At 38.3% G+C, this 27882-nt stretch overlaps 2 protein-coding genes across 4 annotated transcripts; one reads left to right on the top strand and one right to left on the bottom strand.

The window, feature by feature from the left end:
- Window positions 1-6: 6 nt before the first annotated feature.
- Window positions 7-18433, bottom strand: tex10 (testis expressed 10). Of its 2 annotated transcripts, XM_079625908.1 has the most exons (17): window positions 18335-18433; window positions 17108-17157; window positions 16385-16589; window positions 15083-15591; window positions 14755-14964; window positions 13481-13727; window positions 13278-13390; window positions 12511-12770; window positions 12286-12424; window positions 10965-11134; window positions 9803-9980; window positions 6061-6149; window positions 5815-5948; window positions 1596-1676; window positions 1332-1501; window positions 354-564; window positions 7-222 (listed from the first exon to the last, which is right to left on the bottom strand). In XM_079625908.1, the coding sequence occupies exons 3-17, from the start codon at window positions 16562-16564 to the stop codon at window positions 112-114; spliced, it is 2802 nt and encodes a 933-aa protein (XP_079482034.1). In that variant the 5' UTR covers window positions 16565-16589; window positions 17108-17157; window positions 18335-18433; the 3' UTR covers window positions 7-111. The 2 variants fall into 2 exon arrangements, with proteins under 2 accessions (XP_079482034.1, XP_079482033.1); XM_079625907.1 differs by lacking the exon at window positions 18335-18433 and having other exon boundaries at window positions 17108-17544.
- Window positions 17370-27072, top strand: LOC307005594 (uncharacterized protein). Of its 2 annotated transcripts, XM_079625911.1 has the most exons (13): window positions 17399-17683; window positions 17969-18017; window positions 20636-20666; window positions 21513-21593; window positions 21771-21910; window positions 22003-22128; window positions 22218-22263; window positions 24613-24684; window positions 24794-24889; window positions 24980-25197; window positions 25300-25404; window positions 26293-26383; window positions 26703-27072. In XM_079625911.1, the coding sequence occupies exons 2-13, from the start codon at window positions 17970-17972 to the stop codon at window positions 26723-26725; spliced, it is 1077 nt and encodes a 358-aa protein (XP_079482037.1). In that variant the 5' UTR covers window positions 17399-17683; window position 17969; the 3' UTR covers window positions 26726-27072. The 2 variants fall into 2 exon arrangements, with proteins under 2 accessions (XP_079482036.1, XP_079482037.1); XM_079625910.1 differs by having other exon boundaries at window positions 17370-17683; window positions 24794-25197.
- The last annotated feature ends 810 nt before the right edge of the window (window positions 27073-27882 follow it).

The following is a 27882-nucleotide window of genomic DNA, read 5'->3' on the forward strand; positions in this document are numbered from 1 at the left end:
AATCAGTTCATTATCACAAGGTTTATTTCTTTATTTTGTACAAAACGACTGGAATCAGAAAACAAAAAGAACACAAATGGCTGTGGCACAGAATACTGTAGCAGTCAGCAGTTAATACATGTCCCTCATGGCCATGTTGGCCCGCTGACCAGACATTGTCACGCTGTAGCAGTACAGCAAGTCCGTAAGCCACTGCTCTCGAGTCTCTCCACCATAGAAATGCTGCAAAAATAAACAGTAAAGAGAGTGTCGGCAGTTTGAGTTTATTAAGCTTTCAAATATGTAAGCATTTTAAGTTTGATCTATCGAAATAGATTTAAGCATTACACATTACATATTTTGATGTGCCATACCGTTAAGTCCTGTATGATGAGTTGCAGTTGATTGGCGTTGGCTATCATGTGGTTGCGTAATTGAGTATGCTGAAGAAGTAATGACAGGATCTGTGCCAACAGGGGGAGCTCTTCCTCACACAGGTCGCGCACACGAAAAGACTGCAGGACCAATCGCAGGAGCCTCGGTACCGCACTCAACGCAGCAAAACATGCCTCCCACACGGCATCCCTGAAGGAGATAAACATGTTTTGACAACATAATTAGTTTTTCGTTTTGAGCGTTAGATTGGACCACCCATTTCTTTGAAGTCGTCATAAAGCGGAAGTTTACGACAAGTCTTTTCTTCCCTATTGTGACGTGATTGTGAGTGAAACAGATTCTCGAACAAGAAAAAAATGTAGGGTAGGACTTATTTTTGTCCACCGGGAATTGATTGGATCATTGCATTGTAGTGGTTTACTATTGCTGTAAACTCATGAGTGACAGGTTGTCCCGCCTTAAATAATTATGTGCACGGATCATTTATAATACTGAAATATTTAATAAAAAACAAGAATTGTCCATTTTGATTTCATGGTGACTTTAACCACAAGCCCCAGTTTGTAACTAAGATTGCATGTGCTATGATATGTAAAAAAAGGTGGCAAATTTTTTTATGAATAAAATGCGTTTATATATTTATTATTATTTAGAATAATTGTAATTAATATTTGTTATACATTAGACACTTGTATACCATTTCTGAAAAAATTGATTGCTGATAAATTTTGGGGCTGAGGAATTTTAGGCGCATCAAAACGAGCAACTATTTTCAAATGTTTTTTTTATTTTTTTATTTTGCGGTCTTCATGAGACTGCCCTTTTTGGACTTTCCCCAGTCCTGTTTTCCAAATTCTCTTTGCTGTATTATCCAATAGTCTTCTTTGTGGTGTATAAATGTTACTCTATGCAAATATTGTGTGTGTGTGTGGGTGCGAGAGTGTTAGCGAGCACACCTCTTGCGGGCACTCTGCTCCAGTTGTAGCAGAAGATTGAGCATGCTCAGGCAACAGTCAGACAGGAAGTGGAGGAGTTTGTCGCTGGGCAGGAAGTTGACATCCAGTAACCGGGGAACACACCTTAAAATCGCTGCACACACACAGTCTGGCACCACGGCGAGTCCACACTACGAAGAGATGGAGAGTCTCACCACAAACGGTGTCTGGCTTCACTGCCCACTCGCATGCAAAAACATCCAGTAGAAAAACACGTTCACTCACCAGATTCTTACTGATGGCGCTCTGTATTACATCAAAACACTGTGCACGAGATCCCAGGGTGTCCAGGCAGTGACACACCACCTACAAACACAGTGAAGAGATGTTGATGAACTGAGCAGGTAAATTAAGTTCACACAGCAGAGTTAAGGCCGCTCGGAGCACGGGCAATGCTACATAAATGTGGCACTAAAATATGCAGCCGACACATCTTAAAGATGGCTCTGATGCTGCTTTTGTTCTGTGTACATGAAATGCAGCATTAATGCACCCTGAATGTCAGCATGAAACAGAAATGGTCACCAACTCTTCTCTGTTGTGATGTATATCCAAGTGAAGCATGAAGCAATAAAGGGCAGGACGGGATTTTGTTTATCGAGATTTGATTGGATCGTAAAAAGTGCGAATTACAAACTAAACGGGCACGTTTTTAAATAATGATGTGCCTGGATAAATCATTTATAATAAACACTGCAGCATTGCATAAAAAAAATAAGGATTGCCAATTTTGATTAAATGGTACCTTTAAACTTAGTATATATTTTATAATTAGTATATATCTTATTACATTTTTTAAAAACATACTCAAAATTCAAAACGTGTGTGTATTAAAAGTAACATTTCATGCATCATGTCTTTATACATCTGCTTTTAGTGTAAAAACAGCAAAGTAGAAATAGAATTAGAAAGATAGAATATAGAAATCAAGATAGAAGATAGAAATCAAACTAGGCAAAAAGATTAAATGACGATAAACAGATTTTAGAAACATCTTAAGAAGAGAGTCATTTCACAGACTGAAAGCTGAGAGGCAGGTGACACTTTTTCCATCTCAGTCTACAAAGAACCCTTGAATTATACATCACAACATCTGACACATACAAACGGTTTAGGTCGGACAAAAATAAATCCCCAGGCCCAGACAAAAGAGAAGTCTGCAGAGAACAAAGAATCCTATAGCACCACACACACACACACACACACACACACACACAGTGACGGGCTCAAAGGGTTGGACCTCGCCACTACGGCCGGTCTGTTGTAATGGAAGTTGACACTGGACAGATTAGCGACACCCTGCCACTCTATGAACTGATATTTTATGAGCACAAACAATAAATAAGTGTGTGAGTGTATGTGTGTGAGAAATCTAATAGTGCTAATAGCATTAGGGCAGATTAGATTAAACAGATGAAGGCGGAGCAGAATGTCATTCAGAGCAGGTTATTATCAGACATTAATCAGGCTAACAGTGTTAAGAACACATTACGCATGCTTTAGATTAGAGACGCCTGATTGGCAATAAAGGAATGGACCCCCAGCAGCCATGTGCTCTCGCTCTCTCACACACACACACCACTCAAACTTAATTTGATGCTAATTGTTGCCAAGCTATATATCTGAGAAAAAGTAAGTGAGAATTTTCTTTAGGAGTGTGATGTGAAATCCCAATAGGATTAGAAGCACACTTTTTTTTAGCACATTTAGTTTTAGCATATTAATATATTCCAGCAGGGCTGTAAAAAAAAATAAGGTGCTAAAATGATTTTCATAATAAAATTTTTTATTTAATAAAAATTTAATATAATTTTTTTATTTTATTACACACTACGGTCAAAAGTTTGGAATAGTAACTTATTTTTATGTTTTTGAAAGAAGCTCACAGAGGCTGTATCTATTTGATCAAAAATACAGTAACTAACAGTAACTTTCAGCAGCCATAACTTTAGTCTTTTGGGGTAGGATATATGTATGTATATATATATATATATATATATATATATAATATACACACACACACACGTATGTGTGTGTGTCTGTGTGTAATAAATAAATACTTTAATTCAACAAAGGCACATTAAATTAAACAAAAGTGACAGTAATAATTATAATTAATTAACTCAAAATTAAAACACTTATAATTTCTATTTCAAATAAACTATATATTCTTTTGAACTTTCTCTTCATCAAAGAATTCTGAAAAAATATGAGTTTCCACAAATATATTAAGCAGCAAAATTTAATAAGAACCATTGTTATTAATTGAGAACCAATAAGCAGCAAAATTGAATAAGAACCATTGTTATTAATTGAGAACCAATAATAATCAATAATTGAGCTCCAAATCCGCATATTACAATGATTTCTGAAGGATCATGTGACACTGAAGACTGGAGTAATGATTCTGCATAATTCAGCTTTGTCATCACAGAAATAGAACTTCTTTTAAATTGTAAAATGATTTCCCAATATTACGGTTTTAACAATTTTTTTTCCAAATCACATAAAATACAGTCTTAAGGCTTGTGTTAATTTTCCGTGAAAACTTTACTCCTTTGGCCATGAGAGTGCACACGGCAAGTGCCGAAGATGTCTTTTCACGATCTAGTGGGCTCATGTAACTCGCACATGAACAGTTGTACAAAAATTGGGCTTCGCACGGACTTCCAGGAACCCCTCTAATGACGAAAATTACATCATGCGGAGAGTGAATAGCTGAAGTATACTTTGGGCTTTAGTCAACATAAGTCTTCATTCAAATAATTAAAAATAATAAATAAGTATCTAATGGTTTAAAAATATCTTTATTTAATATAATTTTTCCCCACAAGGTTGAGAATGCAATTAACTTGTACCAAAATACTACATGTGTTTTTGGCAATTTCTTTACTGTTAAAAATAATGTCTAATTAAGCGCAAGTTAAGTGATTGAGCTGAGAGAAAGCATGTCCTGTGCTTGTGTACGCGAGGAGGGAATCAGGCTCTTTTCCTCATTAAGACCCATTATTCTCCATCAGCCTCACCTGCTGGCATCATCTCCCCCGTCACTCCTCATTACCGTATCAACCGTCCCTCTACACCTATACTGTCTGATTGACTTGGACACAAAAAATGAAAGTCCAGAGAAAATTGCATAGAGGAATTAGCTGTGTGTGTGCAGTAAAAAGAGGGGGGCAGTGAGAGTCAGACCCTGGCCTGAGGGAGTGGTTTTGTTGGGTTTTAATTTCCGTGTAAAATGTCAGTTGGTGATGGTGTCCGCTGGCTGGCATTAGCATTTGCTTTAGCCAGGAGCGCTCTGATAACCAGCCCTTATTGAAATATGGAGACACCTACACCGGTGCGATGCGATAAACCTTCCCTCTGCTCAACGAACTGGCCGTCTCCAGGGGGAAACTAAAACACACTTGGCCTAAGTGGCCCTGCGCTGATTCCAGTGAACACCTGCTTCTTGGTAAAAGTTGAAAATTGCACCAGGTTAGCATGAAAAAAGACGATGCGATTAAGGTCAACAGCATGACCTGGTTCATATCGCTTCCATGATGTGCAAAACACTGTTTGGTTTATAAACCAAGACTTTTTAGTGCACTTCTCTAGTGAGCACAGGGAAATACTGTTAAACCGCGTTTCCTGTTAATGTATATGTCATTTTTACGTGCATGAAAAAGTTTCAGATTTTATTTTGTGTGCAAAAATATTGTTTGGCAAGATTTTAATTTATTTTGAAGCTACTTGTGTACGCACAAAAGTCTCTGTTTTTTTGTGTGCAAATATCACACTAGCGGCTCTGTGCTATTAGAGCTGTCGATTTAATGCATTCATTTATTATGAAAAAACAATAAATTAATATTAACGCAATTAACTGTGCCCCTGACCTGTATGTAAAGTACATACTCAAGGAAGTTACACGTTTTTGTAACAATGTAACAAATGGAATGGCTTTGAGAAGCACTTTCAACATTGAATTAAATAAAATAGTCAATATATTGACTTCTAAACGCACTTTTTATCATGTTTATTCAACTATTTTGCCTTTCACAATAATGTGATGTCTTTGAATTATATATTTTGAATTTCATCTAAATTTTCATGGGGACTTTTCTTAGAAAACATAAACATATTATTGTTATTATTGTGTATAAAAAATTAAGCACTGGACAGAAAAAATATTTAATGCTGAAAATGCTGTCCCAGGCTAACGTGTAATGCAAATGCAGTCAACGGACTGCAGACAGACGAGTGGATTGACACCAGAACCACCGCATGACTGACACAAGCCAGACTAGATGAGAGAGGAGAGGGGCGCTCACAGGGGACAGAGTGGATGACAACAGGATTAGAAACATATGCCAGCGATTGACAGCAGAACAACTGACATAACACACATGCTGGAGCAGCTGAAAGTGGAGAAAGGGACTGGCAGATAAAAGAGAGAGAGAATCACCTCCACCACATCCCAATGATGTAGAAACTGCTCCAGGGTGGTAGCGAACACACTGAGGGGCGAGAGTGTGGAGGAGGGCAACAGGCCATCTTCATCCGTGTCCTGCAGGGCCTGCAACATCTCAGAGGAGAAACCTGAAGCACAGGATCATGGGAAACGCCGGTTTATCAATATCAAGCATGCTGTCGGTACTAGTATCGTTGAATGTGATGTATGATCTGTGTGTGTATACAAGTGTGTGCGCACCTGTTAGTGTGGTGAAAAAGAAACTGAGGTAATCTACATCCTTCACTGGCACATCCTGTGAACTGCTCGACCAGCCACTCAGAGGAGACCTGCGGGGAAGCACACACGCATTACTGTGCAGTGGTCCGGCACTGAACCGCTCTCCCGTTACACATCTCACACTGTACCTGTGTGTGTGCGTGTGGTGAGAATGTCAGTCTAAAAATACTGGCCATCTGAGATCCTTCATTTCCTTTGAAATCAACCCCCTGCACAAACACACTCACTTTCAGCAAATGAGAACACTCACGGTATTAAGGAAACGCTGGGGTCATCCTCACAATATGGCAGACATCCCTTACTGTTCCTTCAGAAGATTTTAAAACATTCCTGAAGCACAGGATCATGTTGATAATTTAACCATTTTTTGTATAGTTTTTTTTTACTCTTTTTAAAGTCTTTTTTACTCTTTAATGATTTTTATAAAGTAAATGTAAGATAAACATTTACTGGACTGAAGCAACTTGGGTTTACTTGATTATTCAAATACCTTTTTTTCATGTTAATGTAAATGTCAAATATGACACAACATGCTTTTGGGGAACATTTATTTGTCCATTTCTCAATTATCATTAATTTGCAATGAATTGCATTTACGAGTCATAAAAGCCTGATTCAACATGGACTCCATGTGATCCTGTGCTTCAATGTGTGCGTTCAAGGCTTTAGCGGTAACTTTTTGGCAAGATATTTTAGAAGTGACCATTTTATAGTCACGCTTTTCTGAGAAGGAAATCAGAAAGAACCAGTGTGTGCGCGTGTGTGTGTTAAAGCTATTCAGGGACAATCTTATGATTCTCCCTTATTGATGCGGATCAGCCTCAAGGCTAATAAAGTGAATGGATATCTGATCTTTTACTTGTTTGATTTCATTTCTCTTGTGATTGTGGAATGAGCATGTGCTGGACTTCCTTAATGCATACTGATTGGCATATTTCCCATCAAACCATTAGTGAAAAAAGGGGCTGGAGTCTAGACACACAAACACATACAGAGAGATGCACCTAGAAAAAAGTGCTACCATTCACAGTCTTTCTGTGTGCCAGCCACACACACACACACACGGATAATATGACAACACACACTCTATTGCTAAACTATTAGCCATTCTTGTCTAAGTTTAGCAACACTTTCTGAGCCCCATGGCCACCATTCAAAACTCAACAAGAGTTAGCTTCATTTCGCTGATGTGATCAAAGCCAAATTCTTGCGAAGGACAAAATGTTCAGTTCATGTTGTTCTGAGGATTGGCTCTCTTAACGGCATGTCACGCAGTTCTGCCATGAACAGAAGCAGCCTTAAGTGATGCTTGGCTTATCACGGAGGACTCCTGTCATGGGTCCAGATTTTTTCAAATGTGCAGTCGGTGTGAATTCACTTGCCGTAGCATTTGTTTTGGAATTTCGGTGCGACTCTTAGAAGCCAGGGACCTTGACGATCGTTCAACGTCTTATCTAAAGAGTAATACTGCCCTCTGTAGGTCTCCGAGCAGACTTAGCCTAGTGTTGTTGTTATGAGCAAACAGAGAGCCCAGAGGAAAGGCAGTGTATCCAAGACACATTCACACAGGGACTCTAAGTTACACAGTCAATGTGTTCTCAAACATTGCTCCCTTTAGGATTTAAGGTGAAACTACAAATAAAAGAGTGGCTTTAGGCTAGTGACTAAAAGAAACACAGTGGGGACACAGCATGTCACAAAGATACACACACAAATGTACTTGCACACAGCCTCAGGCCCTCAGCATGCAGAGGAACTCATAAAGGAATATTCTGTCAATCATACATGACTAATTTACACTTGTAAGCTTATCAGATCAGTCCTCTTATAAGACTTCCCCCATTTGTTTTCCTAAATAAGAACATGAAATTATAGAAATGTGAAAAACCTTTATATAAAGATGTATATTTTGTATATGAGGTGCACTATTTGTTATTATTTGTTTACTATTATAGTACTATTCATATTTTGAATTAGCTTTTATATTGTCATTTTAGTTCAAGATTTTGTCATTTTTTTTGTTGTAGTATTAGTTTTCTATTTAAAATATTTTTATTTAGCTGTAGTTTATTTTATAACGGATTTAATTAGCAATTCAGCGTTAACCTATTTCAATAGGCTGCCAAGGAAACATTTCAAATTTTCACATGTTTTTCATCCAATATTTTACTGTATTTCAGCTTTATTTTTATTAGCAAAATTGATTTTGAATAGTTTGGGAATTAGTTAACAATAACAACACTAATGAGACGACAGTATCTATGTACCGTCTTGTTTGCCATTTCATTAAATTATTCTATTTATGTTTTTTATTACAGCATATTATTAATTACATTGATAAAAGGATTGATGGTTTAAATTAATGATGCAGCATTTGTGAATAAAGCAACAGGATGATTTTGTATCATATCTGTTATTTCTAACTAGATTTATAAAAAAAAAAATTATTTCATTCAAATCAATTACTTGTTTATTTGTGTTAAGAGTAATCAACAATTTCCTGAAGACACACTCTTTAAACAACATTTCTGAAAGCCCTTTTTAATGGGAGTGTATTATGTTACTACAACTTGCCGAAAACTGTGCAAAATACTAAGGCCTGGTTTCACAGACAGGGCTTAGATTAAGCCAGGATTATGCCTGACAAAATAAAATAGCTTTTATACATGTGCCTTAAAAGACAATACTGGTGTGCATCTTGAGACAAAACAATGGCACTGACACTATTTTAAGATAAGTCAGTGCAAGTTGCTTTCAGTTATAAGAGCTCAAACATGCATTTTAGTGTGGGACTAGCCTTAAGCCTTGACTGTGAAACCGGGGGTAAGTGTGTATACCAAAGACAACGATAACTCTGAATATACTGAACTTACTGCAGTATGACCTCTGTTTCACTGCGCAGTGACTCGTGGCTCCGTTCCGCCGCATTACAGCCAATCACGGTTAATGACTAATGGTCACGGCCAATCAGAGTTAAGTGGGAGAATTGGCCATCCTCTTATCATGCCGCAGAGTGCTTGGCTGTCTCTGATTGGTTAAATTGTTTGATTCTATTAGCAGTGAAAACTCTAAGGCTGCTGTCTCCTCTCAACAGTCGTAGAAAACAGAGTCACATTTTAAACATATCAGTCAGATGCAGACAGACACTCCCCTCCAGGGCTGAGCTGCACATGCATAACCAGTCTTGGTCAAATCCACACTAATCCACTTATTTCCCCATTTTAGCAAGTATTATGTGTTACACTTTATTTCGATGTTACACTTTAGACATTCTACTAACTATAAACACTTTGCAACTACAGTCCTTAGTCAGTCATTAGAGTATTAGTAGACTGTTAGGTTAGGGATAGTAAAATAAAGTGTTGCGTATTATGTTTGGCAACGCTCGACCCATAAGAACTATACTAAAGCAGGAGTGTATATGAAATTCATATATGCAAGTATTCTGTTTTAAATTAATTCTTAAATTAAATCTCTTGTCCAAAACCTAGCACATTTGTATTTCATTCAATGATGAAAAGTAGTGATAAACTCTACATAAAAAAACAACAACAGAAGATTATTTCACAAGTGATCATGCAAAGCCATTATGGAATTAATTTCCTAAACCTTACAATTTTTTTTCAAAATGCCCCAGAGCGGAACACTGGAAGCAGACTTAAGGACTGCATTAGTGCATGCTGATGTGTCATAACCCTCATACCTCAGGTGTATGGTGCGTATTAGTGTTGTGGCGAGGCTAGCCGACACTCTCCCAGTGTTGCAGACCTGGCTGAGACATGCCAGAAGCTCTGCGGGAAACGCTGGCAGGAAATGGAGAATCTGAACCAGCCTCTTCTGGGACTCCACAGGCAACACAACCACACAGCCGTCCTGTGAATCTGCGATGTGCACACATACAAATATATTTCGCAGATTAGCATAAACTGAGAAACATTAATACAATAGATATGCTCAGCATGGAAAAGTTCTTAAAAGAAAATATATACAATAATTTAAAAAACATTTATGAAATAAAATTGTACTAATACATAGAAAACTACTGCTATTTTAAAACTCTTTTAGAAATTCCTGGCCCAAGGCGAATTACCCTTAGGGGTTGTCTGCTCTATTTTGAGATTGATTATTCATTCTGATTGTGAAACTTGTTGGGAAAAGAAAGAGCTCCACCTAGTGACAGATTTATCTAAATGCTAACACTCAACAGTGAAGGAAAGAATGCGAGTGAGAGAGAGGGAGAAAAAAGTAAGAGAGAAATAGTTTTGTCCTGTCAGTGATCACAGATAGAAAGACATTATTAGCTGCTGACGCACGCTGCTGATGTCATGAGTGCTAACACACACAAAGAGAGTGCTGTGCTCCCGAAACACAAAACTACAGAGCGCTTATATCACACACAGAACCGGAGACGCCACCACTCTAATGCTCTCCCTCACTACCGCCAAATCCCTTACACAAGACTCTCACGCACACACACACTAGACTTTATGCGCCAGAGAAACAAGCGCACAGCCATCTTTAGAATTTTGTGTTTGAACCTCCGTTTTGCGGCAGCTCTGTATATTTCTATGGCATCGCTGTCAAAAAGAGATATTAGCTGGTGAATTTACTTATTGTAGAGCTAATGAAAGTCATTGACATGAGCATTGTTATGTTTGAAGCAGATAACAGTCACCAACAAATGTCAGTAGACCGAGAATATTTTAAAACGAGCGGTTCATTAGTTCATCCGTAAGATCTTGCCTGCATGCTGTGACACAGAACACAACGAGCTCAGCGCTGAAAAGGGGTGGGGCTACATAAGGTCTATAGTAGTGAGAGAGTATGCTAAACAGTTGTTTGTGTGTATGGGCATATATGATTACCATAAAGACCGCAGGCATTTTTCTGAAGACTCTGCAGAAGGTCTTTGTTGCCCCTCGCGGCAGCTGGCTGCACCGTCTCCAGCAGTTGTGCTGAGAGCTGAGGATTCCTGCTGCCCAGCTGAACCAACTGCACCGGCAGCGACGCCAACCAGCGCGCCAGAATCCTGCTCCTGAAAGAGAGGTAGACTTCAGACTCTTCTCATTATCACAAGGTGCATTTCTAGACTTAAACAATAAAAAAGATGCTAGGGGGAGTCTTCAGGTTACTTAAATACAATTAATTTCACAAACAAACCTGAATACATGGAAAAATTGTAAGACCATACAGACAAAGACTAAAAATATATAACCACTAGAGGTTGAACGAATTCAGATTTTTCAAGTCTACATTTATGTGATTATAGTTGCTGATGACGTAATTAATGAACAAATAAGCCGAGTTGACAGCTAAGACTCGAAGGCAAGTTGCCTTGTGCACAGCTATGGCATATGACACAGCGCTGCCCACTAGACTATTGCTCCTACATAACAGCTTATTTTTATCAGTTCTTTTGTCTTCGGGTCATTATATTTCTCACAGATTTCTGCTCAGACACAGATAAAATAGCACAGTAAAGATATTTGAATGCATTAGTGAGAGAGCGATTGCATAGGCCATGATCAGCGACTAGTCAACGTCAAGCTTGAAGCATCATGGCAGAGAATTACAGTCGACTCGACTAGTACAACCCCCTAAAAAAATTAAATAATAATAATAATTTAGTTTTAAAATACTTATTCCTTTCCCAGCTTAATGTGCAGAGACAATGACCTGTAACTGGGCTGATACACCGTTTAAAAGTTTTGGGTCAGTTTTAAAAATGTTTCCTATTCTCACAAAGTCTGCAGCTATTTGATCAGAAATACAGAAATATTTGAATATATTCTAAAATGTCATTTATTCCTGTGATGTCAAAAATGAATTTTCAGCATCATTACTCCCGTCTTTAGGTTCACATGATTTTTCAGAGTCACGTTATTCTTCAGAAACCATTCTAATATGCTGATTTGCTTTGATGAACAGAAAGCTAAAAAGAACAATTTATTTAAAATAGAAATCTATAACAAATGTCTTTACATTCACTTTTGACCAATTTAATTAATCCTTGCTGAATAAAAGTATTCATTTGAATTGTGTGTGTGTGTGTGTGTGTGTGTGTGTGTGTGTGTGTGTGTGTGTGTGTGTGTGTGTGTGTGTATGTATATAAATAGAAAGGACAAACATATTGAGGCTGGTATAAATGGGTTTGGGTCCAGAAATAAATTGGTGGTGGCCACCTACCTAGCAATATGAGGGTGGTTCTGATGCTCTTGAATGTAGAGCTGACTGAAGAAGCGCAGCAGCAGAGTGCGGACGCTCACACTCAGGTTCCTCTGCTGGTACTGCACAAACACAGCCTGCAGGAGATCATCTGTCACCACTGCAAACACACACACACACATTTTATATCCAACAGACCTTTATAAGAAAACAAAACTTCGTCCTCTATTAAGAAAAGGGTCTCACCTCGACTGCGCTGGGTGACAATCATTCTCCACACCACCTCCAGTAAGGCTGCCAGGTGCCTTGAGCTCAGCTTGCCCCCACTGGATAACGTCTCCCTAATAAAGACCCTGATTGGTCCGAGCCAGTCAGCATCTTCTACTGCTACGTGATCCTGGCCCCTAAGACTGAGCGTCACCATAACTTGACACAATGAGACGTTTACAGCCATCGGTTCCACATTACCCCCAGCAACCGTTTCGCTTGCTACTTGCAGCCTAATCCTGAAAGCAAAAAAAGAGAGATAATTACCTTCATATAGAGCAGTAGTTCTCAACCACTAGGATGACTCAGGGTGATTTCAAATTAAATAATTATTAATATATTCAAATAATCGAACATATCTAGAAAAGGCGATCAATAATTTAAGTAAAGAGCACAGTTTGCTTTAACATAGAATATATAACACGTAACGATGTGCAATAATGAATAGACATTTTATAACTTGGTAATCTACTATAATTTAATTGGTTATGTCTTTTTTTAAATTATTTTACACCTTTTGTTCAGCTGGTATAACAGGGCTGGGAGAGTAGAGGGGGTTAGTCTTATTTGTTTGGTTGGTTGGTAATAAATAAAATATTCAAAAAAATTTTTTTTAATAACTATTGTTTTTATTAAAGAACATACAGTTCTTGAAATTTCTGGAATCACAAAAAAGAATTGTGGTTAATTCATTTACAAATATTAGCATCATGTCTGTTAATAAAGCATATGGACTTTTTGGTCACCTCTTTCCATCAGCTTTTTTCTTGTGTCTTGCTACTTCCAGCAGGCCGTAGGGGAAGTTTTTCATGAAGTGCTGTTTGAAATCTGTCAGGTATGAGTTGCGGAACCAGGCATCCTGCACGATACAGTGAAAACAGGGTTTATGTGAGCACACCTGGCTGTATATCATCAGTGATGCTGCCACAGGCAGTGTAAGTGTATGTACCAGTATGTCCTGTTGGTCTCTCTGTGGGGTGAGTCTTCTCAGTAACTGCAGTATGGTGAGGATCTGGAACATAAGAGCCATGGACTCGGCTGAGAGCAGGTGGCCGCTGTCCATCTGCACGCGATCTCCAGCTGCCGCCTCAACCCAGATCTCCAGCAATAGAGGCACCAGAATTCCTGCAAAGCCCTGCACCGTCTCAGCATAGCAGAGTTCCTTATTCATTCCAGCCCCTGGCTTAGAGTCAGGCCTATACAAAACAGACATGAAGACAAAACAATGATCATCATGATATTATATGTAAGAAACGACGGTATCAACACTATCAAAAGCAGTAGCATAATAACACTAGTGCACAGATCTGTAGAACTAGTAGGTTACAGAATGATATAAGCCAAATATGCAAATACAATGACCATGAAGAAGGCTATGCTTATAAATAGGAGAGCAAGCGGATAGAGATCAGGACGAGACGGACCTTTTATATAGTGTATATAATGAGTTGCATTTGTAGGCTTAGACCATATAATGGCAATGAATAGCGACCATGATCAAACAAAAAAAAAGATGCCCCCAGAACACTTGGAATATACGGCATGTTGGGTCTTTTTTCAGAGCTGGATGCTGGTCGCTATTCACGGTCTCACTGTCATTATATGGACCAGCTTGAGCAGGACACTTTTAAAAAAAATTCTCCTTTTGTGGTCCGAAATGAAAGAAGGGCTCCAGGGTGAGTAAATGATGACTTAATTTTCATTTTTGGGTTAACAAAACATTTATGGTAACTATATAAACCATTTTTTTTTCTAAGAAAGGCCAAAAACAAACTTAATTGAGGGCCGTGGGGAAAAACAAAGTTGCGTTATTATTTCAACTTATAACTTTAAGGAATTATATTAAAATTAAAGTGGTTAACCTAAGCATTTAAATGTTTTATTTAAAAACAGAAGAAAAAAAACATTATTCTGTGATCTAAGGCAGTTACAAAATGTTATTTTACAATGAAACTTTCAGTACAATGAAAACAAACAATTAGATTGAGTATTATACAAAAGACTGACATCAGTAAAAAAAATAAACAAATCTTTGTTGTCTGTGTGTCACTGGCAGGCCAAATCAAAGGTCATAACGGGCCAAATTTAATTCCCTAGTTTGGGCACCTCTGAAATAAATAAAAAACTTTCATGCAATATTCAGTTGGTTTACATGATGAAGGACATTCTGATAATGAAAAGAGAAATTAGTCAGCAATCATTTAATGTAGCAATGAAACACACCTTAGGCGATAAGTGGAGCGTGGGGTGGGCACGGCTCCAGAATTTTCAAACACTTGGATCCTGCCCTTTCCAAAGACATGCTCCTCCCAACTCACATCTACAGGTGTCACCGAGCCTTTCTCTCCAGCCCACATTCCAAGGCCAATCCTACTGATCACGTCTTCCTCCAGAGGTCTTTCCTCAACAACTGCCTGCAGAAAATTGCCCAACCTAAAAAAGTGTGCATGCACAAATTATTATGGTACAATAAATAATAACATAGCAAACTACACAGAAAGAAGAGGGAGAAAATGACAGACTTTTATGTAAATTTTCTTTGGTGCAATACCTGAGCAGCACAGTAAGTCTCCATTGCTGTGCTGTCACAGAGCGATTTGTGCTGATAGTCAGAGAATAGCCCCCTTTCCCAGATTTATCCAGCCCTGTTCCAGCTTTCCGCCTTTGGGAGATGAGCTCCAGAAAATTGGCCAGCAGAACCGTATGTCTCTGAGACAGAAGTCCAGGATAGTGCTCTAGCAGCACATCTAGGACCCGGAGAGCATCTTCCTGGATGGGTTCTGAGATGTGGGTCATGGCACAAGTGAGGTGGGCGCTGAGCAGGGGGAAGAAGGGTGCTATGCGTTCAGCGGAGATGCATTGAGCGATGAAACGCAGCAGACGAACTGCAGCGGCGCGCACTGAGCCGTCTTTGTCGGTGAAGAGGGCCGCCACCTCGGAGAGCACAGCTGACGCATACTGCTCAACCAGAGTAGGGTGAGCGGAGAGCAACTCCCGCAAACCCACCAGAGCTCCCTGCTTCACGTTACTGTTGAAGTGGTGCAGCTGGGACAACAGATCCTGAGAGAGAGACAATGAAAGTGTGATTAAAAAAGATAACAAACTGGAAATTGGACGTTTCATCACAATATGATCTGACATTAATTCTGAGCCCTGAAAACATGCCATAATGCGATAATGCATCAACATAACGATATTACAAGTGTATGTGCCTATTTTGCACAACCTGTTACATTCTTATTAACTCACAAATACAACCAAAACATAACATTAAAATTTAATTGAAATCTTTGGGAAAAGACATTTCTGTATTCCATTTGGGATCCACCAATACTCCAGAAGTTTTAAAACCATGAAGTGTTAAAACCAATGATCAAAAAATTATCAAATATTTGATGACAGCTCAGTGACACAATGCAGATGTGGCTAACATGAGTGTGTCTAAACATATATGTTGCATTTATCATATTGTTAGTCATTTGATCGGCAGCACGGTTGGGTAGCACTGAGCCAGGAGTCCTTTCTGTGTTAAGTTTGCATGTTCTTTCTGTGTCAGCCTGGGTTTCCTCTGGGTGCTCTGTTTTCCCCAAAGACATACAGGTTATGTGAATAGGATTTACCAAGTTGTCCGTAGGAGTGTGTGAGTGTGAATGTGTTGTGTCAGGAAGGGCATCCGGTGTAAAACCTGTGCCAAATCAAATGTGTGTGTGACGCGGACCCTGCAAATGAGTGTGAATAACATTAGCAAGATGCATCAGTCCATATTTATGTATCGTCGTTACACCTCTATAATTACCATGAAAGATGAGGGTCAGTGGAAAGTGTGAGATTTTTTAATGAGCGTTTTATGTACCTTGATGTTGAGATTCCTGTGTGTGGTCGGTCCTGAACTCCCATGCTTCAGCTGCTCTGGTAAATGGATAGTTTTTGATCTGAAGTTGACGTTCGTTGCATTGTCAGCTTTTGGCTTTGTTTGGCCAACCTTTAGCTTATTTTTCTGGAAATCGCCTTGCCTTTTACTTTTTTTGGTCATTCTTCAGTTGTTAAAGAAAAAAGAACTGTAACAAAAAAATAAAACAACACTAATAAGGGTTTTGAGCGTCACATACTAGTTTAAATATGACATATTATAAAGGTAATAAGGTCCCATTTTATTGTTCCTTTACATTTAAATTATTCTCCAAATAAAATCATCATAAAAACATTAAACACAGCAAACAAAATACACAACGGCTGATCTTGACAGTTTGGTCCAGCTCTTCCCATGTATATTGCATTGCAATAGAATGTAGTAATAAGAGAACAAAACAGAGAGCCACAAGAATCATCATGCAAATGCGTAACGTTACATATAATATATGATCAGTTCAGTTAATAAGACAATTTACAGTAGCAGATATATGCGATATAACGTTAATCTATACACGTTTGATAGGATGATTACTTTTTACAACAGTGTGCATAGCATATTACTAATGGCTATAAACAGCAGCCAAAAAATACATTTTCGGCGATTAACGCCAAATTTCATTATAGTTAACAGAACAAATACTTTAGATAAGTTTATTTTACTGACCAAAGAGAATCACTCGTGCTGCTGTTGAGCCATTAGGGGTCCTTCAGTCTCTGTTGAGATGATAGACCGGCTAAACAGATGCCTGATTAAATTTCACACAACAACTATTTCCTTTGACTATTTACTTAATAAATACATAAATCTAGACACTTACAGAGAGTTTTATTTTAACTTAAATGTCTATGTAGATACTGCAATGCACAGTCACAAATCAAGATAGTACGACAGTCTTTGTCAGGAGCTGAAAAAAGCTCGCTTCAAAATAAAGGTTTTTGCTAGTGTGTCCAGTTCTCTTCACTTCATGTGTCTCAAAAGTTTAAAGTAACTTAATTCATTTGATAATGATTTGATAATGATTGAATCATATTTTACTGTATGAGTAAATTATTAAAAGAAAGGAATTGGTCTGAGTTCCATATTGAGGACTTTTATTTTGGAAAGATACGGGAAACGGACAAGGGTCTTTGTAGAATTATTTCCAGGTTATTTCAGGCGTTTCAATCTCATCTTGTTCTTATTTTCAAAAATCAAACAAGGTTTTGCTGGACACAGGGTTAGTAAAGCAAAACCAAACAGGTAAATCGTTTAATAAAGCTTCAAATATATGTATTATAGTGAGTGCACTGTGCAGTAATCGCGTTTCACGTTACAACGAGTTTAAGTGTATCTGCGCATGATGATGCAGTGTTAAATCGCCTGATTTTTGTTATGTGCCAGTGCCGCCATTGTTTACTCTCTCTACAGCCGAAAGAGAAGGACTGTGTATATTAGTTTCAAATTAGTTCCTTCAGTCTTAATTTAAATGTTTTTTTAATTACAGCAATAATAAACAAAATAATATGTGACAATTTGTTTTTACAGCATGGAAGGACGACTAAATCCTAATAAGAGGGGCAGGTCCGGTGGGAAGGTGAGCTCTAATAGTGCACTATATCAGATCCACTCCATCTGCGTTATCCTCACCTTACAGCGTGGATCTATTCTAGACCATCTCCAGGCATACTTATCCGTTTAGAACAGTAGTTCTCATTGAGAACTTATCAAACACTGGTCTCTCAACAAAAAAAAAAAAACGAATTTGTTATTGAACGACCCTTCTATTAAATATGAATGCATGTTATTGATCTCATTGCAAGCAATTAATTAATGCTTGTTTATTAAATAAACATTAGAATTCATGCACATCTATCCAGCAAAATTTAATTAAAATAAAAACATTTATGAAACCTCTTTTCTCTGGTGACATGCAGGAATTCCCCAATTATTTAGTCCTCTTAAATCCCATTGCTGCACATCTGCCTCCTTTGTTGAGTGAATGATTTGAGTGCATCCCAAAATCCAATTAGCAACAGATGCATAGAACAACAGATGTTCATCACAATTAGTGATGGGAATTTCGGAGCATTTTACTGACTCGGATCTTTGAGTCTCGTTCAGCAAAATGAACAAATCTTTTTTTTTTTTTTCAAGTCATATAGTTCATTTCAGTAGAAAATATTTTTAGTAATAGCCATTTCCCCAACACGTCAACTTACGCAAACGTTTATCAAATTTTAAAAAAGAAAAAATATATAATCCAGCCAAGGACAAATTAGGAGAAACAGAATTATCAGTTCATTGCTTAGCTGGGTCTTCAGTCTGTTAGTTCAGTGCACATCCTGATCTGATTCGTTCGTTCTTTTATCACATCACTTCCCTATAGGCTAAAGCTAAGCTATGCCGTCTGTACCGGAAACAGAAATGATTAGTTAACCTCTCGAGTCTTCGGGTCCAAGGCGTACGTTCATCACGAGTTATGGAAAAGAACCTTCATGACAGAATTTCACGAATGTATAAATTAAATTCTAAGAAATTTGAAACCAGAAACGCATCGTGTAACTGTAAAAAAAACGAAAGGAGCTTTTCCACTGCATTGTTCGGCTCGGTTTGCTTTTCCACTGCAGTGTTGTACCGCTTCACAGATCATAGACTGGCCATTATTGTTACGCGTTGCCTCTACTGTCATGACATCATCAGAAACGTGACACAAACAAACACACAATACAGGAGCAATGGAGCAAATCGTTGGAATGGTGTTCTTGATCTTCGCATGTGGATGTTTTTCACTGCAAGACGAAGAAGCTTGTTTTTTCGGGTTTGGTGTCGCAAAGCCAATGATGCTGGTCGATTCCCTTACCAATCAGTGATCTGCAGTGTTTAGACGTCACATTTTATTATCGGTACGGCTCGCTTGGAACCTCGACCGAGGTGGTACTAAAAAAAGTACTAGGTACTGTACACAGTGGAAAACCTCCATACGTGAGCTGTACCGAGCCATACCATGCAGTGGAGAAGCACCTTAAGTGAGCCGTAACATGCAGTTCACCAACCCACCTGATGTGTCATGAAGCTCAGCCTGACACGGTGATGCAAACTGCTTGTTTGATGGGCATTTTTAGAAAGATTCATATTGTAGCTAGCATCATCATTCAGCTGTAAGGATACAGATCTTTCAGCAAAATGAACTGAAAAAGACTGATCTCACTGTGATCAACTTAATTTGTCATAGTGTTGTAGAGGTGTGGGAATCCTGTGTTTTTTTTTTTTGCTGAATATGTGACATTCCTCACCCCTCAAATTGTTAATCTCCTACTCTTAAGAGATTAATATTAAGATTCTATTAGTCTCTGCCCCTATTGTCTTTGAGGTTTATGAGTATTTGGAGGATATTCTGCTATTTGAAAACGAAACAACAATATTAAATGTTAAATAACAAAACCAATTATTAAATAACTACGAATAAAGGAAAATAGTTAAGTGGTCATCACATATTCAGTGCAGACCTTTTGACATATTTTTTTCCTAAAGTAGCTTAAAATGTAATTGTACTGTTATAATAAAATAATTTTGTGCACCAAATCAGCATATTAGAGAATGATTTCTGAAGGATCACATGACACTTAAGACTGGAGTAATGGCTGCTGAATAATCAACTTTGCCATCACATGAATAAATTACATTGTCTTAAAATAGTTAAATTGCAGTATTTCAAAATATCTCAGTTTTTACTATATTTTTTATCCAATAAATGCAGCCAAAAAGAGAATATACTTCTTTTTTTTAACATTAGAAAGTGTTACCTACTCCAAACTTTTTATGTCCATAGTCTGTCATTGACCTGACAGTGCTTTTTTGTCCTGTAAAAGACAGATAAGCACTAATGTAACAAAAAACATTCTGCAGCAGAATGTAACTTGCAGAACACGTTACTCCTGTATCATCCCATATGTTTTCTTGTTTGCCTGATAGAGCCCCATTCTTGGGGAGATGAATAAAGCACAATTTTTCTTCTAGCATGACTGTGTTTGGCGAAGAGACACTTTGTGTCCTAATGTCCAAGGACTGTCAGCTTCTACTCTTAAAGTGGAGCGGAGAATTCAAGCAGAGGAGGAGGGCGAGCTCTGCTCTTCACCTCCGGTCCTGTTATATCTCTCTAATTCCTCTCTATTTCTCTCCCCCACCAACGATTTTATTTGTCGCCTGTGACAGAAAAAGCAGCAGCTCTACAATGGTGACATAGGTAAGTGCCGCCCTCAGAACCCTTCAGTTCTGCCCTTCAGCTGTGCCTGGCCTTGGTAATGTTATTGCCATGTGCCACTTCTGGGTTTTTTAGAGCTTTGGAGCTTCAACCCTGAACACATCACACAAGCACAGCTTTCAAACTAGCACCTTTTTCAGACCAATGCTTTGCACTGTGTATATATTTGAACTGCGGTGTGCTGAACAACATTAGAAACATCAACATCGAGCTCCTTCGAGCAACATTAGGAAAGTCAAGACCTGTTCTCACCATGTGCTGTAACATCAGGTCGAGATCCAAGAATGCTAGGAGGTGGAGTATCCCACCTTCGATCCCTGTATGCCCACTTAGGGTCATCTAACTGTAGTGATTGTGGCGCCTTAAGGGCATGCATTAAGCTGCCCAAGGAAAGTTAACAGGAAATTGATTATACTTCAGGTGCCACTAGCCTTGAACTCAATTAGAACGGTTATGCTGCTGCAGTGTGATCGGCTGAGGTCTCAACTGGTGTGCTTTTGTAGTCACTCTTTGCTTGTGACCAGAAATACAGCGGGCATCACTGCAGCTTTTTTATTCAAGTCTGTTGTTTTTATATGTTGTTCAGCGTTTAAGTGCAGAGTTGTGGCTCACTTTTCTGACCACAATTTTTCATCAACTATGACTGTTGTCTGTATGTAGGCCTGGGGGTAACCGATGAACGAGTGCTTTAAGCACTCAGCTAGTTTTGTTTTTCAGTAACCACTTAGCACTGTATCGGTAGAGTGGGTGCACTTCTTTACTTAAAGTCCTGGTTCACAATTCCTGCCCACGTGCTTTTTGATTTGACTAATTTGTGTTTTTTACCAGTCTTCACCTCCAAGAATGGATCCATCCAGACCATACCCAGCCTGAACAAACGGCTCAAATCAGTCACCGACACTGTTATTGGTGGGTAAAGATGTATATATTTTCTTAAGCTATTATATAAATAAATGTGAAAATTATTTTGCTTCCAAATGGCTTCAATGTACTTGGCTGCTTTTTGTTAGTGACCGTATAGCTAGACTGAATCTTAAACTACTTTGAGTAAGCTTATGTTTGAATACATATTTGCTTTGTTTATAGGACTGCAGTACATATGGGAGTATCGAAGCCCATCTAAGTCGGCTCCTCCTCATTACCAGTGTAAACTGTGTGTAGTCCAGCAGCTGCAGAATGAAATTGCTGCTCACATCACCGGCTGGAAGCACAGCTTCAGATACATGGTACAATCTTCACTTCCAGATAGATATCGCAGATTAGCTCTGCCCATGCTTCTGATATAATACACATCCACATTATTATTTTTGGTAAACAGAAACAGAACCACAAAGACAAGGTTCCTTATGAGGAAGAGGATGCGCTTAAAGATCCAACCACAAGGAAAGCCATTAAAGCTGCTGCTGCTGAAGTTGAGAAAACTGAGGGAAGAGGTCAGATTAAGGTAAAAGACTGCATGCTGATGTGCTCTTAAGACTTACACAAGTGCTCTTTAATTACATAATCTTTTTAAATGTATTTTCTTCCTTCCAGATGGTGCTAAAGGAGCCATGTGACGTTATAGCCTTTCAGGGCATGAGTAAGTCAGTTATTTTCTGTCATACACCATTCAATCTATTCCCCAATCTAGCCCTGTAGTTTTTCTCACTGAATACTCTTTCGCTTGGAAAGATGTAATCTTATGGAATGAAAGCTGGTCTGACTCTTACTTTGTATGGATGGATGTCATACTACCCTCAAAATAAACTTCATAACGAATAAAGAAATTATACACAACTTGGAGTAAATTCAGATGCTGCAGAGCAAACACGCGCATTAAAAAAATGCATGAAATTTGCAAGACGACTTTGATCGGTTCAGTCCTTATCTTTGCTATTCATTCCTTTCTGGTACTAGGCAGATAAACGCTAAATTATCCTAACTGCGCAGGTGTAAACCCTCATATAAACTCACTCTGATATAGACGGAGCAAAAATAATAAAGTTCTCACGCAATTCTTCTGGCAGGATAATTTTATTTTATCTCTCCATTCACTGATGCATCCCAGCCACTCTAACTCGCCATTATATGTTTGGTCTAAAACGCAACTGCGCTCATGTTTTGCCGCAGGACAGCAAATGTAAGTAAATTCTGTCATCTTTGCAGGACTGTGATATGAGGAGAGTGCAAAGTAACATTTTAGCAACTGTGTGTAAGGGAATAGCACATAACAGAAACAATACCGGTATAAAATGAATATCTATCGGTACAATATGCGTCCTCCTGTGACTAAACCTGCATCATCGTTTTCAAATGCCTCTGGTTTCACAGTCCACACTACAATGCGAAAATGGCGTTTTCAAATTTATCTAATTTGGAGAGCGTTTTCAAAAAGATGCCTTTTCAAAGAAAAATGCATTAGTGTGGATGTAATGGAAAAATTATTTTCATTGATCTTTAGATATTACAAAGTAGTGTGTCACATGTTTCTATTGTGGTATGTGAATGGAAAATATATGTATGTGAACAGAATATATGTGTGTTTGTATACCTGTGGAAGTGCAGGAGTGAGACACTTTGGGAACAGCTGGGAAGGAGCCTTTGACTCTAGTGCTTACCCTAGTATTTACTTGTGGTGGTCTTAAGTGTCAGCTATTGTTAAATAGAAGGATATGCGACTAAAGGACCTTTTCCACTACACCGTACCACCTCGCCTCGACTCTCCTCGAGTCGCCTTTGGTTTTCCACTGTGTAAAAGTTGTGTGCCTGCTTCCAGATACTTTTTTACGTATCACCTCCGGCGAGGTTCTAAGCGAGCTGAGGCGATACTAAAATGTGACGTGAAAACACGGCAGACTGCTGATTGGTCAGAGAGAATCGTCACTATTCACTGCGTCATTGCACGCGCCAGACGGAGTATCCTGAATAACCACGCCATTTTTAAATAGTTTGGCCAGAGATTGCGTGATATACACACTACTAATATTATGTAAAACAGCATACACTCGATTTCCTCCACTGTCCTGTGTGTGTGGGTAGGGGGTGTGTGTCGTGTAGAAGATTACGTCACGGCAGTTTCCTGAGGCGGCGCTATGACGACCAGGTACTATTGTGGAGGTACTATCTGCAATGGAAAACGGAGCGAAAAGCGATCCGACTCGAGTTGAGCTGGTACTGGTAATGGAAAAGCGCCAAATGTGTGCCTTATCTTGGCATGTGCACAGGGAAAAGAAACCCGCTGAGTAAGACCTTGAGACTAGTATAAAGGCAGCCTTCCTGAATTTTGTCTCACTGACCCTGCAGCGTAACAGACTTGGGCCTTCTTGCAAGAATAAATACTTTTTAAAGATAATTTGATTCAGAGTGTCTCTTACACAGTGATGAGGGTTTAATAGAAATTTTTGCCACAACATGGACTAGGCCTATTCCTGTCTATCTGCACTCGGTACCCTTGACATTCCAGCACAAAAAAACCCTCAAATGTTTTTCCAGCTTGTCCTGAACTTCTACAAATATTAGACATTTTGCGAATAGCCATTTTCATAGTTTTTCATACAGTTTAGATGTCCCAGTTCACCCTAACATTTAACAAGAGTTTTAAACTATAGTCAAAAATCACACGCATTTTAAAACTGAAAATGTGAATTGTCCATTAACAAGACAAGTCAGTGTTTCTTGCAAGGAATGTAATTAGAAGTAACAAAATAAACTGATATTACACAAATTATTTTATTTCTTGTCCATATTTACCCATACTACCGGTTCCTTGTGAAAATGTTCTTAATCATCTGGCCCGATCCCAGTATCACTTCCCTTCCACCCTTCCTTAACTCCACTTGCACCAGACATAGTCAGTTGTTTTGTGTTAAATATTGTCTAACCATATAGATGTGTATGAATTCTATGCATGTGCCATCCAGTTATTTATCCAGATGTTTGTTTTTCTTAGAGTCCGCACAACCCAATCTAGGGTTTACAGGATCTGGAATTCTTGGGCCCCCTCCCAGAGGCTTAAAACACGGTTAGTGTCTCACTAGTGTGTTTGTTTGTGTTGATAGAAGCAAAGGTTCAAAACATTTATTTGGAAAGATTGTTCCGATAGTTGCTTGACTTTTTCCTCACGTTCTCAGGAGGTCAATTTGGAGGTTCCTTTCAAGATCCCATGTACATGGGGGATTTTCCACCCCGTGGTGGCATGTCTGATTTCGCCCCTGGCATGCATGGAGGTATGGATGATCCTCCTAGGAGGAGAGGTTATTCTGATATGGAAGACTTCACTAGCCCTGGTCGCTATGGTAACGGCATGTCTGGACCAGACAGGGGGATGATGGAACCAGAGGACATGCATCGTTTCCCTGATGATGGACATATGGGCATGGGCCCTGATGGTTTTGGGCCCGGCCAGCGTAATGATGGTATGGGCAGACCTTTCCCTAATGACATGTCTATGAACAGCAGTGGGGACAGATTGATGGGACATGGCCCTAAAGGTCCGGAAAACAATAGCCTCCCTGCAACACTGCTCAAATATCTGGTACTGTTTTCTTTTGGATTTACAGTTTGTTGAAGCACTTAAATTGTTTAGATTGTCAACTTTTTGGAGTTAATAAACTTTGTGTTTCTTGTTGATTATTAGGACTCTTTTCGTATTGAGAATGAAGATGATGCCCAGATTGTTTTAAAAGTCACACAGAAGCTCACAGATGTTCTGATGGAGTACCGCCTCAGAAGCATTTCATCGGTAAATGCTTCCAATGATTACTTTTTATAATATGCATATATTGTTTTGTTGTTGTTAATTCAAAATTGCATTTCTACATCCTGTTTACTGGCTCAGATCAAATTCAGGAATTTAATTGGAACTTTAAAAATCACATTCTCAATGACATGTGAAAGAAAATATTTGACCTCAGAATCTCAGTTGGCCCAGATAAGGTTGTACACATAACTACAGGTTATTCATCAAAGAGACAATACACAATTTAGTCTAGTACTTCTAGTGTGGAAGTTTAAAAAACTGGCTATCTCAGTGATTAAGCAAACAGCAGTTTTATATTTGTGTTGGTGTAAACTGTAAAGAGTTTATGAAACCAGTTGCAGAACTGTTTTATTTGCGAACAGGATGTGGTATGCTTAATTTCCTTTATGAAGTATGATTCAATTTTTATTGAAGACTTCAGTAATCTCAAACCAGTTTTACTGGGTTACTTTAAAAAATAAAGTTTGTAGAAATATATATTTGGTGCAAAGTAAGCATATACCTAAATCAAACACTTATGAAGGATAACGAGTCTTTAACCTTTTTTAAGGTTTTTAATGCCGTGGTACTAACGGAAATAGCTTATTTTCTCTTCCTCATTCAAGCTAAAAATTAAACCCTTATAATAGGGTTTCTCACTTTTTGAAAGACTCTCCATTGTCTTGTCTTTTGTAAATCTACCATTGCCTTTGTCATTTTTCTAAACTAATCTAAATAAAAGTTGTGGCAAAACACATGCGGAGTAGGATGAACACCAAGATCTAAAGTAAGACAATAAGTCATCTATTACATGCTTAGCTTTGTCTGAATTATTAGAAGAAGAAAAAAAAGGGTTTTCACAGTTAAGTTTGAGTTTGAATTGTTTTTCAGGTGCCCAGTCTGAAGCCCCTGCCCTCAATGAACTTCTCATCCTCATGTCTTCCAAACAGTTCTAATGAGAGATTCTCCAGCGGCATGCCAGGTATTGCACATTTATGCTTATTTTTCATTAATTTACTAAGACTCTACTTTTGCTAGTAAATGGTTTGCATCCATATAAAACGAGTACCTTTTTATTTGTCAAAATATGTATTACGTGGTTATGTAAAATACAAAAAATTGTGTGGAATTTCCAGTATCATGACTCATATTGATTCTATGATTTCAACCCCTCTGCTTGAAACAGAGATGAGTACAGAGGCTGATAACATGAGCCGAAATAAGCAAAAAATAGCATGTCTGTCATTGTGATTTCTAAATGCATAAAGTTAATTTTCACTCAGACTACTCTACCTTCACAGGTCCATCAAGATTCTACAAATGAACACTCATCTGATGGATGTAATTAAGACCTGGATCCAGCCTGCTTTGCCTGTTTTTGACATGGCTTTCTTTGTTCATGACCAAACACTTTTTTTTTTTCTTTCTTGCCTTTTAGGTCGTTTTGTTTTTACAGTGTAGACATAGGTAGATTTATTTTAAATGTTTAATTTTTCTCTTCCTTTCTCGCTCGGAAATTATAAACATATTTGTGTGCAGTTATTTGTAATAGCAACAATTTTTAGTGAGTGATTTAAACAGTCTTTAAGTGGTCAGTGAAATCTTCAATGTGACATTTTGTTCTAAAGGTCTGTTGCCATAATTGTAAAATAAACTCAGTTCCTTAAAGAATCTTATTGTTCCTTTTGTATGATTTGTGGGTGCAGTTCCTATATCCTTTGAAGACATCCTCACTTTGATCAGGTTGTCCCATAGTTTGATTACAGTATCTTGTAGACTTGAAATTAAGCTCTTGTCCCCGTTGTTGAATCACGGCACCAAACACCAGTTATTTTTCCAAGAGATATCCTGTTTATTATTAATTGTCAAGACATAGGAGAGAAAGACTATTTACTGGAGAGATGATGTCCGTATTCAAAGTTTGGGCGTGTATATGCTGACCAAAGGAACTTATCCCTACAAGGTGGTAAAACGTTCATGTTTAAAATAGATGCATGTCATGCTACACAGTCCTTCCGTATAGAGAATACTTCAGTCAACATTTTGCATAGCTTTGCATGGGAGAACATCTGCTGCATTGCATGTACATTCCAATGTGGTTAAAATAACTCCTCTGTGTCTCTGACGTAATTCTCACACACATTTCCATGTACTTTAAAAATGGCAAAATACAAAAATAATATTAAATAACATTTGTCTTCTCCGTCAGTTTTGATCTTGTATCACTGCTCTCCAGTAGAATTCAAGATTTGCATTGGTACATAAAAATGATTTTTTTATTATCTGTAGCCTGCTAAAACTGGGAAATGTGGTGGGTTGCAATAATGGAACACAATGATACTGATCAAACAACACCCTCAAATGTTTTATGTTTGATTAGGGTTCTTAAATATTCGTGTAGACCACTTTTCATTGATCCTCATCTCATTTTCATCTCAAGTAGTGCAGTGCAAATGACATTGCGTGTATGAAGTTTAATCA

Source organism: Phoxinus phoxinus, assembly GCF_949152265.1.
Source record: "Phoxinus phoxinus genome assembly, chromosome: 10".
NCBI classification, from domain to species: Eukaryota; Metazoa; Chordata; class Actinopteri; order Cypriniformes; family Leuciscidae; genus Phoxinus; species Phoxinus phoxinus.